This window comes from Miscanthus floridulus, chromosome 19 (genome assembly GCF_019320115.1).
Source record: "Miscanthus floridulus cultivar M001 chromosome 19, ASM1932011v1, whole genome shotgun sequence".
NCBI classification, from domain to species: Eukaryota; Viridiplantae; Streptophyta; class Magnoliopsida; order Poales; family Poaceae; genus Miscanthus; species Miscanthus floridulus.
In genome coordinates, this window is record NC_089598.1 from 8,828,455 (window position 1) to 8,846,185 (window position 17,731).

The following is a 17,731-nucleotide window of genomic DNA, read 5'->3' on the forward strand; positions in this document are numbered from 1 at the left end:
TCAAAATACAAATGGGGTACAAACTCAAGAAAGCAATTACAACTGCTAAGTTAAAACAAATATAACAATTAGAGAGGAGAGTAAGCCAAACTCACCACTAATGGTAGCATATTTGAAAGATAACTCAAATCAAAGGAAACAACACCCTTTCTTAAGCACAGGGAGGACAAGCGGCCAGACTATTATAATAGGAAAGATGATTGCAAAACCAACTAGCATCGTACAATGCAGAATATTTACTATCGAGCTCTTGTGATGCATGTATCAAGACAACCAGTGTTCTCAGGATCAAGAACACAAACTGGCAATAAGTAGTTTACTAAAGGACGCATGAATTACTAACCTTCTGCAGGTCGAGCTGAACCTAGAATACCAATTAATAGAGTCTTCTCTTGTTTGGAATTGTACAAGAACGTACTACAACACTGATCACCAATTTAGGACTGCACCAGCTTCGTCATCCTGCACAATTCGGAGGCAACACAGGACGGAACACGTCAACAATAAATTATGTATGATCAACAAAGTTATGTTCAACATAGATCTGAAATACGAACCTTCTCAGTGGGCGGATCGGAAACACCTGGAAAGGAGCTGCCATCGACCGGGTCGTGACGGTTATGGGGGTGGGGCGTGGGGGAAACCTACAAGACGAGGCCGAGGGGCTCAGATCTGGCCGGGTGAGACTACGGCGGCGTGGGATCCGGGGGGTTCCTTGCTGGAGGCAGTCAGCGTCGATGGAGGCGGGTTCAGGGAGGGAGGCGGAGCTCAATGTCACCGAGGCTATCGACGGCGAGACTCGGCGTCATGGCGTATAGAGGCGGGTGGGGACCGATCCGCTGACCAACGACGGGGCTTGGCGACGCGGCGGTCACGACCACCGAGACTCGCGCGCAGAGACGCGGACGAGCGGCGAGACTACGGTGGAACCCTAGCCGCGCAAAGCGAAGGGGAAAAGAGGAGGGAGGGAGTGGCACGCAGTGCCTAGCGTCGCTTTTTGTCCAGCCGAGCACATCCAGCCCAGCAAGCCGTTTCATGCCAACCCAACAGGGTGCATGTGCAGTCTGGTAACAATCCTACAATGAACCACCTAGTTATTGTCCTCAAGCTGGCGTGTGCAGCCCAAGTCCAGGTCCAGTAGTTAGTTGGATTTTAATTTGGGATGCTGCCCTGAACTGAAACAGCGCACTCGCAGCTTGCCTCCTGGCAGTTATCCTCGCCACGTAGTCATGTAGGGAAAATAGTACATCATTGAACTGCTACCTGTGTTAGAGCACAATGCAAACTCAAACACATTTCATTTCAACAGGAAAACAGAAGGTCCAAGAAATGGTGGAGAGCTAGCCTGGAGCACTGTCTGCTAAATAAATTCTTCAGCTTGCAGTCTATAGGACTTGCTCTCTGCTCAAACTCCATCAGGGCCTGCGATCAGCTCCTTCCTTGCAGTAGTAGCCCTCTCACCTTTGAGCACTTTATTTATTGGAAGATTAGCTTTACTGGAGAATACATTCTCCAATCAGACGACTTTATTTACTCACTAAGAAAGGTTTATGCAATACATTCATCAATCAGACGACTTCACAGGAGATTAATTTGCTTCAGAAAGGGTGCCGCAAGAACGACCAATCATTTGCAGATTCTGGAAACGATACTACGAGGAAGTCAGCATCATTGGAATTTCCAAAAGTAAAAAAAGAGAATTCATTAAGCATGTTGATATAACGAACCTTGGTTGCAACTTTCATCTAGTCCTCACTTCTCAATCTGAAGCACTCCAGCTTACTCATTAATGCTGCAATTCTCCCTGTAGGCACCGGCTCTGCAGGCCCTGACCATAGATGATGTTATAATTTATGCATGTAAATGAATGTGGAATTAGAGACATTGCTGGTGAAGTGCCATGGTCCACCGTCCAAGTATTATTACTATTATTATAGTCTCCTAAATTCGTATATGTAGGGACCAAAAAATGACATATATACAAAGATATCTATGTAAATATTAATGTGGCCGGCGTGTTGATTCTTAAACTTTGCATGTACGTATTTACCCATCTGTGTATCAATGCGTGCACTTCATGGCTCACTAGATCTTCTGTACATTGTTGAATAGATGCTCTGCACACTTCATTATTTTAAGGTTTTTTATTTATTTGTAAATCGCGTCACGTCTTGTGATAACTAATACTAGAATAATAGCAATCGAGCTCCTGGCCATTTATATTAAATTAGTTAAAATGAAACCAAGAAATTAAGTAGAGATTACCTTGAAGAAGATGGGGGTCTAGAGTTTTCTCCTCGAGGTGATCCAGACGTTGCTGTAGGCTCGGTGGAAGCTGCTTTATACCAGGACATTGAGTAATGATAAGAACTCTGAGAGATGAGTCACAAATCTGGAGTTCTTCCAGTGACGGGACCTCTCCTGACACGGAAACAAGACTGCCGCATTGCGAAATCTTCAAGGTCTTGATGGACGGAGGAAGGTTGGCAACCTCTGTCAAGCCACCGCAGCTCCTTATGTCTAGAGATTCTAGTAATGGAAAGAAGCAATGATTACTGCTGGCTGATGATGATGACACCAGCTTCAGTACTACAGCTGTAGACACCGTGGATTCATCCTCATTGCTGGACGAGGACGACCCTGCAGCAATCAATGATGATGACGTTTCCAGCCCCGTCGTGTCCTGCTGCTCACCGAATGCAATGGATTTGAGACTCTTGCACTCCCTAATAAGTAACGTCTTGAGAGATGTCGATAGGTTTGGGACCTGTACCAAAGATTCGCAGCCACGTATCACTAGGGACTCCAGACGTGGCAGGAGGGTTCCACTCCGTTGTACGAGAGCGGATTGCTCATGAGAAGCTTCATCTTCCGTGAGTCCTGTCAGTTTGTTGCACTCGCGAATCTCTAACGTCCTCAAGGATACTAGGCCCTGGAACAATTTCTCTGGCCAGTAGACTAGAGCATCGCACTCACCAATTTTCAAAGTTGCTAGCTGTCCAAAACATTTCCATAGCGCCAGTGCACTCGAGCCAGAGAAGAAAAGGTCACACCCTCTTAACCACAGATCTCCCAGGGGGAATTTATGCTCACGTACTACCACCAGTTCAGCAGAATTTTCTTCTTTATTTGTTGCCCTTACCACCAGACTGGACACTGAAGTAATATATCTGCTACCAGCCTGTAGGCATGCTTGCTGTCTACAGTTGGATAGTTCTACTTTTCTTAGCTTCGGTGCTTCAGGAAAAGTACGTTGGTCCTGAGATCTTCCGTACGGGTGAACCAATCGCTCATCGTCGTTGTCGACCACACACACTACGGCTGGAGATTGAAGAAGGAGGGAGAACAGAGCGCGCACACACACAGCACAAGCACCAGCGTTGGTCGGAGCCCTGCAGAGGAGATGGCAAAATTGAACTCGCTCTCTTTACCGAGTTATAGTGGAAAGCTATATATACAACTCTACCCATCTAATCTGAGTACACAGACATGTTAGGCTGCCATACTGCTACAGTGACTAGATGTGATAGCAGGGCTGACTTTGGCGCCTGCCTCTGTTGTGGCTACAGTGAGGCAGGGGATCCTTTCGGCGCCTGTCCCTACCGCGGCTACAGTGCAGCAGCAGGGGAGCCCTTTCGGCGCCTGCCCCTGCCGCGCGTACAGAGGGAGAGCAACAGATTGCTTAACAATTCTTCCCTTAATCTTGCTGCTAACCCTAGAACCTCCACCATGCCGATTATCTTCTTCAGCTCCGTGAACCAAAAGACAGCCAAGCGGTTTGGTGAGGACGTCCGTGAGTTGCCGACCAGTTTCGACGAACTCGATGACGATCTGCCCTCCATCGACACAGTCCCTGAAGAAATGGAACTTGACGTCGATGTGCTTGCTCCGGTCGTGGAGAATCGGATTCTTCGCGAGAGCGATGGCGAACTGGTTGTCCACCATCAGTGCTGGTGGGTGAGCTTCCACACCGGTCAGCTTGCCCAGCAGCCGGCGCAGCCACACAGCTTGGCACGCCGCTGTGGCTGCCGCCACGTGCTCTTCCTCGCACATGGACAGCGCCACCACCTTCTATTTCAGAGACAACCATGAGATTGGAGCTGGCCTAAGGAAGACGAGCACGCCAGAGGTGCTCTGCCGTCCGTCGATGTCCTCCGCCATGTCTGTATCGCTGAACACAGTGAGCTGCAACCTACTTCCGCCGGTCTAGTGCAGCAGCCGCTTCACCGCGGCCCAGTGATCCTCTCGGGGATCCTCCATAAAGCAGCTGATGTAGCCCACAGCGAACGCAATGTCCGGCCTCATGTGGACTAGGTAGCGCAGACCGCCGACGATGTTCCGGTAGAGTGTTGCATCTACCTTCACCACGGTACTGGCCTTCGTCAGCTTCAGCCGCTCCTCCATCAGAGTCACGCACGGCTTGCACTCAGCCATGCCGCTCTGCTCCAACAGCTTCGAGGCGTACGCGCTCTAACCGAGCGTGAGCGCCTCCTTCCCCTATCTCACCTCGATGCCGAGGTAGTAGGAGAGCGCGCCGAGACCGCTCATTCAAAAACGAGCCACCATCTCGGGCTTGAAGCTGTCGATGTCCTCCGCACGCGCGCCGGTGACGATCAAGTCGTCCACATACACGCCGACGACGAGCTCCTCCTTCCCCCGTCACCGCGTGTAGAGTGTGTGCTCGGTTACGCACCGCGTGAACCCAAGCTCACCCAGCGTGGGCGTCAAGCTTGGCGTTCCATGCTCGCTCCCTGTGCTTCGCTCCTGTAGAGCGCCTTGCGCAGTCGGAGCACCCTGTGCTTCGCTCCCTTGACGGTGAAACACAGAGGTTGCCTGACAAAGACCGTCTCCTCAACCTCGCTGTTGAGGAACGCAGACTTGACGTCGAGGTGGTGGACACACCAATCCTTCGCTGCTGCTATGGCCAACAGCAAGCGAATGGACTCCATTCGTGCCACCGGAGCAAAAACTTCCTCGAAGTCGATGCCCTCGTGCTGGATAAAGCCTCAGGCGACGAGGCACGCCTTGTGCTTGACAATGGCACCGCGCTCGTCCCGCTTGACCTTGTACACCCACTTCAGGCTGATCGGACAGCATCCTAGAGGTGGATCGACGAGCTCCCAAGTCTCATTTTCCTCGATCGCCTTCATCTCTTCTAGCATTGCCCGTCGCCAATTTGCATCGCGCTCGGCCAGCGCGAACGTGGGTGGTTCCTCTGCACTGACGAGAAGCAGCTCTGGGTCATTGAGCAGCCGATCCGCCATGCCTGAGGACCCTATGGCGCCGATGATGTCATCCAGCCTGCGGAACCGCACCTCCTCACCGTCGTGGAAGGCATCCACGAACTCGGTGATGTCGCTTGGAGGTGAGGCGAACTCGATCGGCGTCGATGGAGTCCCCTGTTCTGCCGGAGTGGTCGGCACAGCACCTGGAGTGCTCGGCATGTAACACCCTAAAAATTGCTCTTTTTGAAATAGGGTTAAAAAGATTTAATTATTGCATTTTGTGCCATAAAAACATGGGAAAATAATATTTTTTATTAAATTAACATTCATTATAGGATGTAGCAACATTGTTGTGCATACATGCTAGTGCATTTGATTTATTGAGGTGAGTGGTTTTGACCAAAATACAAAATGATTCAAATGGATTTGAAAATGGATTTGAAAAATATTTGAAATAAAAGAAAAAGAGAAAACTCTCTCTCTCTCTTCCTTTCATGCTTTTGGCCCGAGTGGCCCTCGGTCTCCCTCTTTTCCTCTTCCGCGGCCCGCTCCAGTTTTTCCTCTCTCGGCCTGTTTCCCCTTCCGCCAAGCCACAGGCCCAATGCACCATCACGGCCCAGCACCGCGTGGACACGCCCCGCCTCCTCACCGTGCGTAGTCGCTGACCTGTGGGACCCACCTATCGGTCGTCTCCTACCTCGCGCCGTCCTCTACCACACGTACCCGAAGCGGACTCCGCTGCCGCATGACTCCGCCTTTGCCCCGTGACGTCGGTTTCTGTGTTCCCCACGTCGCTTCCTCGGCCATAAATAGTGCCCGCTCCACGCTGTTTTCCCCCGCATAACCCAAGAGCAGCCGCCTCGCTCGCCTAGCTACAGCGCCGCCGAGCACCGCGCCGCCTCCGTCCTCTCCACGCCGCCGAGGATTGCCGTGGTGAATTCGCGTTGTTTTCCCCTTTCTCCCCGTGCTCTCGATTCACTCCACCGTGGCCCGTAGGTCCTTCCCCAAGTACGCTGGCGAGGTCCTCTACTCTCCGGCCATGGCACCGCCGTCGGCTCCCTGTGCGCCGGTGACCCCATCTGATGTGGACAAGGATAACTCAACCTCAACTATGATTCAACAGTTTGTTATAGCTATACATGCAAAACTGGGCCACGTTTCTGCATCCTTATTCCATATCAACAGAAAGATATTGAAGTGTAGTTTCCAACACAACAAACGGTGCATCTTTTGGACTTCCGAGCTAAGAATTATGATCGTTTTAGTGGAAGGTGCACATGCAGCCCAGCACCTGCGCGAGAATTGAAGAGATTGCTTGAGTTCCCACTTCAGTTAGCCAAAAGTAAAGAGGACCTTTGGAATGGTGGTTAGCACCCAGATTAAGTGTCAACTTTTCGCATACTTTTCATTATTGTATAAATACCCATGTAATCCTTCTATGTAAGAGTCTCTCTTTGGTTAAAATACAGCCACCTTGTGTGTGTTTTTCTCCTCTCATGGAGAGAATATTTGGAATCTTTGGTAAGGCATGAGTGCTTTGCAACATTCGTTCTTTCGACTCCTGAGGGGGTTGTAGAACACCGAACTTCGGTTCACCCAGTTCGTGCCTTCATGTCTATATGGCGTGATTGCGTGGACTGGTTTTGTCGGCGCATGGAAGGGTGGATGTCTCGGTAGTTCGTCGTGGGTGCAAGATCTCGTGGTGCGCTACCTCTCCATCAGGTCATGCAACGATAGTTATCAAGTTTACTTATGCTCCACCATGAAGATTGGGCCATACACGTTGCAGTCGTGTGTTCTCTATACATACTCACATCATTTGGTATTCAGAGCCTTGGTTGTCATGGTGTGAGCTGATTATCCTTACAAGCTTCCTTCGCAGATTGGTATTCAATTCCTAGATAGTGTTGAGTCAAGTCAGAATGCTGATAGGGTGCCTTGAGAGATTTAAACATTGGTTTCCTCTCATTGCGTCGGGTCAATTCGATGGTTTGGTTCTCACTATATGGAGTTGTTCTCAGTTTGCGCTCGAGTTTGTAGTTATCTTGCGTCGTCAAGTCTTGTTTTTTTTTGTTCTTTCATGAGTCAAGTTTCCAATAATGTTCGTCCAATGTTGATGCTACGAGCACGAGTCGAGGACGACTCATTTCGAAGGGAGAGAGAATGATATGGACAAGGATAACTCAACCTCAACTATGATTCAACAGTTTGTTACAGCTATACATGCAAAACTAGGCCACGTTTCTGCATCCTTATTCCATATCAACAGAAAGATATTGAAGTGTAGTTTCCAACACAACAAACGGTGCATCTTTTGGACTTCCGAGCTAAGAGTTATGATCGTTTTAGTGGAAGGTGCACATGCAGCCCAGCACCTGCGCGAGAATTGAAGAGATTGCTTGAGTTCTCACTTCAGTTAGCCAAAAGTAAAGAGGACCTTTGGAATGGTGGTTAGCACCCAGATTAAGTGTCAACTTTTCACATACTTTTCATCATTGTATAAATACCCATGTAATCCTTCTATGTAAGAGTCTCTCTTTGGTTAAAATACAGCCACCTTGTGTGTGTTTTTCTCCTCTCATGGAGAGAATATTTGGAATCTTTGGTAAGGCATGAGTGCTTTGCAACATTCGTTCTTTCGACTCCTGAGGGGGTTGTAGAACACCAAACTTCAGTTCACCCAGTTCATGCCTTCATGTCTATATGGCGTGATTGCGTGGACTGGTTTTGTCGACGCATGGAAGGGTGGATGTCTCGGCAGTTCGTCGCGGGTGCAAGATCTCGTGGTGCGCTACCTCTCCATCAGGTCATGCAACGATAGTTATCAAGTTTACTTATGCTCCACCATGAAGATTGGGCCATACACGTTGCAGTCGTGTGTTCTCTACACGTACTCACATCACCATCCATCCCTTCTATTCCAACCGTTAGATCCGCAATCAACAGATCAGATTAGAACGTACCCTTTCGTCGCCTTTTTGCTAAAGAGACCCCTGACTTTTACTAAATCAACCCATGGTCTGCTCATCTCTCTCCCTCCCTCTTCTAATCCCCACCATCTAATCTCGATCCGACGGCTCAAATCCAACCGTACCCCTTCGCTGTGATTTTTGCAAAAGAGACCCTCGGTTTTACCTAAATAGAACATGCAGTCCAAGGCGTGTTTCCAGAATACGTTTTCCTATTCTGAAAGCGTTGTTTCTTTCTAGTAGATTCAGAATACGTTTTCATCTATTTACAGTATTGCCACTAATCTTGTTTTAGCCATAAAATCTTCATTTTAACTCCGATTTGACCCGTTCAAGTTACGTTAGATTTGTAATCTACATGTTCATCCTACTGTTAAATATATTTTCAACTTTTAAAATTTGAGGTTAGATTTAATCTATTATTTTATTAAAGGAAATCTTGTTTAATTCATAACTTTCTCGTTAAAGCTTTGATTTGAGTGCTTTTTGCGTCTCTGTGTTCGTAGTAACGTGTAGAACATCTTTAAAACCTTTTTACCTGTTGTTTATTATGTTTGGCGTATTGTTCTAATTTAGTTCTATTGTTTGCTTCGTGTATGATTGCATGGATGTTTGTGTGGTACTTTATGAACATTTCTAGTCGGTGAGCTATACGTGGTGAATTTAGAAGCAGATCTTTGAAGATTTGGACTAGAAGAAGATTAGAGTTTTAAGGTAAGTATAGCATGGGATCTTCCTTGTTATCCTATACGCCTTTAATCATGTAATTCATGCTGCATGTGTCTACCTGGACTACCACTATGGATTTCCTAGTACTTTGTACCTTGTGCCTTGATTCCTATGGGTTATTGCATTGGGTAGTATGATGCTAGTGCTCAACCAAAGCCATGATCTTGTAACTTGACTAATGGATTATGCAATAAACACTAAAAGATGCTTTTTAGCAACATGGAACAAGGGGGCTAGAGCATTGGGCTGATTTTATGGTGCTCTAGATTCCTCTCCCTAAGGACTTATCTGTAAGTGATCATCCAAGACTTACAGTATAGCTGTGAGGGCCACATGACTCTAGCTTTAGCTCAGTATGAGGACCTTTTCTAGCTTGTTAGTGGATACCTTTATTGGCATAAGAATGGTTTGACGAATCGGGTATAGTGCGGCCTCTGTCTCCTTGACTATAGGATTCGTGTCATTGTGCCATCGGGAAGGGGGGCTCTACATCTGTTTACCGAGTGAATCTAATGGCCCTAACTTGTTAGACGAACCTTTGAAAGGCTTCATAGTGAACCGTGTCGACCTTCCTTGGTAGTGGGTCAAGAGGCTGATCACCTCGGGTGAAAGGGTAAATCATGACTCACAATGAAAGTGTACAACCTCTATAGAGTGTAAATTTGGTATATCAGCTGTGCTCATAGTCACGAACGGCCTTGGAACCCTTACGGAATAGATGATGAACACTGATGATACGGATGATGAAGATACTCACTAATGATTACTATTTATGCTATTCATTATTCATGTTCACGTGATCATGTGTTTATATGGGCTTGTGAATAAACTTGTTGTCACCCAATTGCTAAAAGATGACTCATTAAAAGCTAATCGCATTTAAACCAGTGTCAGCCTTTTTAGCCTCATAAACCCTATGATATATTTGTTGAGTACGACAAGTACTTTCGCTTGTTTTATTTTTTAATTATTTGGATAAAAATCCCAGATGGGTATCAGATTGCTAGAGTTTGGAGGAATTAGGCTTGTGATCAACTAGTCAGTTGTCCCTGTAGAATTAGAATCTTCACTCGAAGATCGGAGTTGTCTTTCCGTAGTTTGCTATCTAAGGTTATATTCTTTATACTAAGTACGTTATATATTGAGCATTGTCTATTGATATTACCCTTATTTGTAGCTATATGTGAGATTTGACTTCATGGGCTCACATATAGTGTGTATCTGGTTTTGTTCTTAAAATCAGGTGCTACATGGCACCCCTGCTGTAGTGCTCGAAAGTACTCCTAGACCGCTCGTCACCACTCCTGGAGTGGTCGGCACCACTGCAGGAGTGCTCGGCACCAGTCTTAGAGTGGTCGGCACCACTGCAAGACCTCTCGGCTCTGCTAAGGGAGCATTCGGCACCCATCCTGGAGTGGTCGGCACCACTACAGGACCGCTCGGCACCACTCCTGGAGCATTCGGCACCCGTCCTGGAGTGGTTGGCACCACTATAGGACCGCTCGGCACCACTCCTGGAGTGCTCGGCACCCCTCCCGGAGTGCTCGGCACCGCCCCAGGAGTGCTCGGCTCTATTGCTGGAGTCGTCGGCACCTCCTCTCTAGCATCTCCACCACCGTGGATGACCAAGTGCTCGACGATGAAGGTGCTGGTGAAGCCGCTAGCTTCCCCCGTGCCCAGACTATCCTAGTCCTAGGCCGCCTTCTCGTCGAACATGACGTCATGTGAGACAACCACCTTGCCTCCGTGTGGGTCGTAGAGCCAGTACGCCTTGGTACCTTCCTCGTAGCCTAGGAGCACCATCCTGTCCTCTAGCTTGGTGAGGACCGACTTCGTCTTCTTGACATGGCCGATGCAGCCGAATGTCCGGAGGAAGGACATGCTCGGCTTGTGCCCATACCAAGCTTCAAACGGCGTCAGGCCCTTCAGGTCCTTGGTGGACGCGCGGTTGAGGATGAACATCAATGTGGTCACCGCCTCTCCCCAGAACTTTGCCAGCATGCTTTTGGCCTTCATCATGGATTGAGCCATGTCGACCACCGCCTGGTTCCACCGCTCCACCACACCATTCTGCTGTGGCGAGTACGGTGCGGTGTGGTGTCACACCACACCCTGATCCGTGCAGTACATAGCGAACTCCACTGAAGTGAATTCACCGCCACGACCAGTCCACAGCATGCGTAGCTTTTTGCAGCTCTCCGCCTCCATGCATGCCTTGAACTTCTTGATCGCCTCCACCCCCTCGTCCTTGCTCGTCACGAGTTGCAGCCACATATAGCGACTGCAATCATCCACGAGTTGGAGGAAGTACCGCCGACCACCATTTGTGGCTGGCGTGATTAGCCCGTAGAGATCGCCATGGACAAGCTCGAGAGCGTTCGCCGCGTGATACTTGGCCACATTTGGGAACAACAACCTCCTCTGCTTCTCGGCCAGGCAGCTATCACACAGGCTCGCCTGTGTGCTTGATTTGGGGCAACCCTCGGACCATCTTCTCTAGCTGATCAAGCATGTCAAAGCTGAGATGGCCGAACCGGGCATGCCACAGCCACGGCTCCTCGGTGTGCCATGCTGCCAAGCACACCGGCTGCTCCACCTTCAAGTTGAGCAGGTATAATCGATTACATGAGCATTTTACCTTGGCAAGAAGACATCGCTCCTGATCCTGAATCTTCAGGATCCTACTCTCGATCAGTACCTCGCATTCACGCTCGTCTAGCTGCCCGATGCTGACGATGCTTGAACGCAACTGCGGGATGTAGTACACATTCGTCAGCACATGGTGTTCACCATTCTGGCACCTGAAGATGATGGTGCCACGCCCTCGGATCGCCACCCTTAAGCTGTCACCGAACTTCCCCATGTCGATCACGTTGCCGTCGAGTTCGGAGAAGGCTGCCTTGGAGCCCATCATGTGGTTGCTAGCACCGGAGTCCAGGTACCACCGCTGCTCCTGCTCGCCACCCACATGTCCGAGGTGGACTTGGGTGCGCGGTTCGTCGAGGTTGACAGCCTTCAGAGCCTTGCCATGCCCTTCCACCGCCATCACCTCTCCCTTCTCCTTGGCCTCAACGTCGTGCAGCGCACTGAACATCGCCATTAGGAGAGTGGCCTCATCATCCTCATCAGCCTACGCTAAATGAGCCTCAACCTTCTTCTCCTACTTGCAATTTGGGCACTCCTTTGCCCAATGGCCCATCTTTCCGCAGCGCCGGCAGACGTTGGGGTTGACCTTCTTCTTCATCTTCTCCGAAGAAGCCTTGCCGCGGCGCTTGCCATCGCCACCACGGCTAGAGGAGGCTTCCCCGGACTTCTTCCGGGCAGCCCACTCTGTCTCTGTCAGCAACAACTTGCCACTGTCCATCATTGCTGTGTCCTACTCTATGTGCTCGTCCACCGCCCGCAGATGGCCTGTCACATCCTCAATGGTGAGGGTGGACAAGTCCAGCATCGTCTCTATGGAGAGAGCGATCTAGATGTACTTCACCGGTATAGAGTGGAGGTACTTGGAGACCGCCTCTTCTTCATCGATGATGACATCGTGGCTCCTCAGCTTGCTAATGAGCGACTACAGGCAGAGGGAGAAGTCCTCCACCGGAGGTTGGCATACTCATGCTTCAGCAGCTGGGCCGTAGCTTTCTTTGCGTGGTTGGAGCCGATGCGCATCGCTGCAATGGCCTCCCATGCCTCCTTAGCAGAGTTCTCCGCTCCCAACGGCTCCCTATACTCTGCTGGCATAGCAGCGAGGATAGCCTCCAATGCTGACATATCGTCTTCTTCGTTGTCGGTGCCCTTGTCAATGGCATTCCAGAGCCATCGGGATCTGAGCTTGACCTTCATGGTCACCGCCCACTCGCCATAGTTGGTGCAAGTCAGCGTCGGCCAACTGGTGCCGTTGACCTCCCGCACCATGCGCACGACGACCTCCTGTCGTGGCTAGGCAGCCACAGCAGCGCCGCTGCTGTCGCCCTTCTCCAAACCGTCCGTCATCGCCAGTGGTTAGTCCGGCGACGGCGCTTATACGGCTCTGATACCACTTGTTGGTCCCGACATCTCCCGCACGGGTGAGCCGACCGCTCATCGGCGTTCTCGCACACACTATGGTTGTAGGTAGAAGAGGGAGGGAGAACAAAGCGCACACACATACAGCACAAGCACCAGCGTTGGTCGGAGCTTTGTAGAGGAGATGGCAAAACTGAACTCGCTCTCTTTACTGAGTTGCAGTGGGAAGCTATATATATAACTATACACATCTAATACTTGTACACAGACATGCCAGGCTGTCATGCTGCTACAGTGACTAGATATGATAGCAGAGCTGACTTTGGCGCCTGCCCTTGCTGTGGCTACATTGCGGCAGGGGAGCCTTTCGGCGCCTGCCCTTGCCGCGGCTATAGTGCTGCAGCAGGGGAGCCCTTTCAGCGCTTGCCCCTGCCTCGCGTACAGAGGGAAAGCAGCAGATTACTTAACAAAGTAGTCAGCTCTGGGCAACCAAAAACTTCTAGTTGCTCAAGCGAAGGAAATGTTACCTGTTCTCCTAAAGATCCTTGGACCGCCTCCCATCTGTGAAACTTGTCCAGACCACTTAACCACATTCCCTTCAATGCTGGAAACAGGGAGCGACACTCAGCGCCATCTCTACCGGATGATTTTTTAATCACCGAGGCTTTTGGTAATGCTATCAGCTTTTCACAAAGCATGATCCATAGATTCTCAACCTCAGGAAATAATATCTGCTCCTCTCCTTGCACCTCATTCCTATCCCACCACGTCTCAAAATTTGGCATATTCTCCAAGGACATCATCTTCAGTTTCTGAAACTTGGACGGGGCACCACCATTGAACAAGCAATGTAAATTTTGTAGGTTGCATAAGTAAATAAACTGGAGGGACGGTAACTGCAAAAGTGCATGAAGCTTCTCGAGATTTTGGCAATCTTCTAACTTGAGCTCCACCATGCCTGGCAGCTCAAGCATCCATGTTGGAATACCACTGCAACTGCAGCAATACATTCTCAGCAATACATTCTCAAATGTATAATCAATTATATTTGGAGAAACATATCATGGCACATGTATTAACAGCATATATAGAGGTGAGATCAGGAGCAGTTAGAATATAGCTATTGGAATATAGTGAATAGCAACATTTCCTTTTGAAGCCGTTGGAAAAACAGAGTTGATTCAAATATAAATAGTCATTAGAATATTGTCGTTTGAGAAATAGTATAGCATTAATTTGGTAACACAGTTTACATATAAAACAGTTGGCTTGCTAGTTATAAGTTATTAATAAAATATAGGTAATATAAAAGTAAGAGGCAAACACGAGGAATTGATCGTAGTGCGTAGAGAAGTAGAGGTTGAAATAAATTTAGATGAAGCCAACTTGGGATAAGGTGATGCATCCCGTTCTTCTGGTAACCAAAGGCCAAAGAAGGCTCAATTCGTCTATGAAACCCTAATTTGGCTGCCATGAACTCATAGTGCACAGGAGCAGCCCTCTGGAGTTTTAAGCTTGCTTAGCATCATGTCGCTCTCCATAGATTTAGCCTTTAGCCGAGGTGAAAGAAAGAGCCTAATAAAGGATGCTGAGAGAGGTAGAGGTAGAAGACGAAGATGACTTGATGATAATAGTGAAGAGATAAGGGTACAATGCACCAAAAAATATATAAATAAAAATATATACTAAATAATGGAAGTGACAAACAGTACGTCATGTGTAAAGGGGTTAAAAATGGATGCTAATCAGTCCATTAAAAAGCAATATCTTCTCTGGTTCCTGTGATATTAATTCCTGCATTCCAAACACATCTTTCCTTCTATTCTATGGCCCTGTTCACTTTGCTCAAAAGTCATGGCTGAAAGTACTGTTCGCTGATTTGTTGTGAGAGAAAAACACTGTTCGTTCGCTGAAATAGTACGGCTCATAAGACAAGTGAACAGGGCCATAGATGTTTTTTCAATCATGTGTTCTACTACTACACTCTCTTTCCATTCATGAATTTTCCCCTTTTCTCTGTAATCTATTGATCCATTCCAAACAAGGCTTTAGTTTTTTTAGGGGACCAAACAAGGCTTTAATAAACAGCTAGAATTCGTTCTTTATGGGCGTCAAAGATTTTGGTACAGATTCTTCGCTCTCATGATGGGCTGGCTCACTTGGATATTATATTTTGTTCATTTTGGAATATTTTCGCGAACGGGCCCTAAATCAAATTCACCTTCCTGCATGGGACTTTAATTTTTAGTTTTTGAGCAAAACATGGGACTTTAATTTCGGGCAGATAGGCTCCAGCTCTAAGGCCTATCATACCCATGGACGAGATCGACGCATCACTTCAGAATTCAGACTTCGAGTGTTCCGCTCCTCTCGTCTCCTCACCGCCGGCTCGCGCGACCACGCGACGGAGCCCATGGCCGGTCACCGCCGCAGCAGCCGAGGAGCACGTCGGGCGCCGGCCCCATCGACAGACGAACCCGCACTACAGGATCCCGCCGATCTCAGGCCCGTACTCCCTCCATTTCCCAAACCCTCGATGCATTGTTTGTCTGTCTTTGGTTGGATGGATATGGAGCCGAATCGGAGCAAATAGAGAACCCATGCATGTCACGTGTATGAGGCAATGGACTCTTATGCATGGCCTCCTGTTAGATGCTGTTATCCTCTGTTAGTTGGTGTTTTAAGGGTTATCCTCGATCCATCATGGCATTCAGTTTCTAATAAGCACTATTCAGTATCGTTTTACACTTCAGTTTAGAAACACAAATGTAGGTGCTGAAGGCAAGAAGGGCACTAGAGATACCCTTCTAGAGTATTTCAAATACCACCTGGAGTGCAGAGCATTTCAGTTGTAGCTGCTCCTCGATCAAATACCACCTGGGGTGATCCTTGTGGGTCTCGCGAGTTCTAGTAGTGATCTACTGTTAGTTAGGACATGGTCATCACTAAACTCAAGATTATAACCTGTCACAGAAAAAAAAGTCGAGCCTGCCATTGTGCTCTCAGTCTACTAATAGAGTGCAGATGTTAAACCTCTGATACATCGCACATAGGACATATGGGGTTAATTTTGGCACTGCAGGTTGCTTATGTAGTTGTTTGTTATGGTATTTTGGGATCTACCGAATAGTGGGAGATCGATTAATTTCTGCACTACATTGTGATTGGGCTTGCTCTGAATCCTGCACTTGGTGTGTTATGAAAACCTTTTATGTTCTGTTGCTTCATGCTATTCATCTTGAGGACTTACATATGAAGCAAATTTAAATACCCCTTTGTTGTGATTCTAAAAATATTACTAATTTAAGTTTAGTGTGTTGATATGCGTCCTATTATGCTGGTAGTTCAACAAAATGGAAGGAAATCACTTGTTTTCCTTAGTGTATAGAAAGATCTTGTTACATTTCTAACAGTTTATCACAGTGCTCTCTGCTTTCTTTCTTCTGATCAACATGTATTGAATTCCTTGTGTTTGACAGGAAAAATGATGTTGCAAAAAGGCCATCTAAGAAGCCCTGCCATGCCTCGAGTAAGAGCTGTACATCCTCTGTCGTATCCAGCCCCAATGTTTGGGCAGATCTCCTGGACTGTCTGCTTCACCAAATTATTGCTCTCCTTAGCTCATCCAATGACATCATTGCTTTTGCTGCAACCTGCCGCTCTTGGCGCGCTGCATTCACATCCTTCCCATCTACATTGACCTGCAATGTCCCACCTCTCTGCCTGCAATCTCACATCCATTATCCTCATCGCGGCCACAGCCGCATCAAGTACAGTCTTCTATACAATTGTGAGTGGCAGCTCACCGATCCTCCTCCTATCGCTTGTCGCCACCCCCACAACCATCCAAACCGCATGCACTATTTGGGTTGCTCATATGGTAATCTTATATTCTCCAACTCGAATCAGTGCCTCCTTGTAGATGTTTTTGGTTTTACTACCGTGAGGCCTCCCAAATTGAAATCGACAGGCAAGCATGAGATCTACTATGGAATCCTTGATGGTTCCCTCAAGTCACCCAACTCGCATCTCTTCCTTTGCTCAGGGTCATCCATTTTCCAGTGGCAAGTTGGGTCTAACTCTTGGTTGGCAGCATCCTCTGGATATCCCAAGCATATTTCGAATCGTGTTTTTTAAAGGTGAGATGTTTGCCAGGGATCAATTGGATGGGCTCCACACCATTCACTTGGCACCTCAACTAAGCATACATGAAGTAGATATTGACTGGACAGAGTACTAGGAGAGAAGATAGTGTTGTGGGCCGCGCTGTGATGTATTGGCTGGTGGTATGTGGTGACATGTTTCTCATGGTTGACCTCTCAATGAGCACTGATAGGCCTACTTGTCTTCTTTAGAGTTTTCAGGATTGATTTCTCCATCGTTACCACCTAAGTGGAGTGAAGGTGGAGAATTTGGGAAACCATGCCATCTTTGTAAGCTTTGATCAAATGAACCCGGCATTTTGCTGCACGAACCCTGAAAGATGGAGAGGAAAGAGTAACTGTATCTATGTTGCCACCCAGTCTAAGAAGAATAGTAAACCTTGGACTGTGGTCGAGCTTGGTCAGGCAGTGTCTAGTAGAAATTGGAGGCCCGTTGTGTATCCTGATGCTTATCCCTATGGCAATCCCGGTCGACCAGATAACCTTTGGGTGTTTCCTAGTTTGGTTTATGATGTTGGGCTGTGAGCATCTTTGGTTTTCCTGGAATTTTAGCTAAGTCATTTTGATGTAATATTTTCTTGACTTGGCATGCCATGTTCTCGTGTTCAAACAAGTTAAATGTACTATAATCCAGTGCAAATTG

At 48.0% G+C, this 17,731-nt stretch overlaps 1 protein-coding gene, 1 long non-coding RNA gene and 1 pseudogene across 2 annotated transcripts; 1 reads left to right on the forward strand and 2 right to left on the reverse strand.

Annotated features, from left to right (window-relative positions):
• Positions 1-1,291: 1,291 nt before the first annotated feature.
• On the reverse strand, positions 1,292-2,381 carry LOC136529233 (uncharacterized). The gene is made up of 3 exons (XR_010777231.1): positions 2,266-2,381; positions 1,728-1,828; positions 1,292-1,651 (listed from the first exon to the last, which is right to left on the reverse strand). It is a non-coding gene; the product is annotated as an uncharacterized lncRNA (long non-coding RNA).
• An 8,985-nt stretch (positions 2,382-11,366) lies between these two features.
• On the reverse strand, positions 11,367-11,834 carry LOC136525504 (uncharacterized). Its single transcript, XM_066518469.1, has one exon. It carries the CDS (start codon positions 11,832-11,834, stop codon positions 11,367-11,369), a length of 468 nt encoding a protein of 155 aa, XP_066374566.1.
• A 3,406-nt stretch (positions 11,835-15,240) lies between these two features.
• LOC136525505 (uncharacterized) lies at positions 15,241-17,165 on the forward strand (annotated as a pseudogene).
• Positions 17,166-17,731: the final 566 nt, after the last annotated feature.

What these genes read in the sequence shown, in the direction of transcription:
- LOC136525504 (XM_066518469.1), bottom strand. Translation starts at nt 11,834, where the DNA reads ATGGGCTCCAAGGCAGCCTTCTCCGAACTCGACGGCAACGTGATCGAC.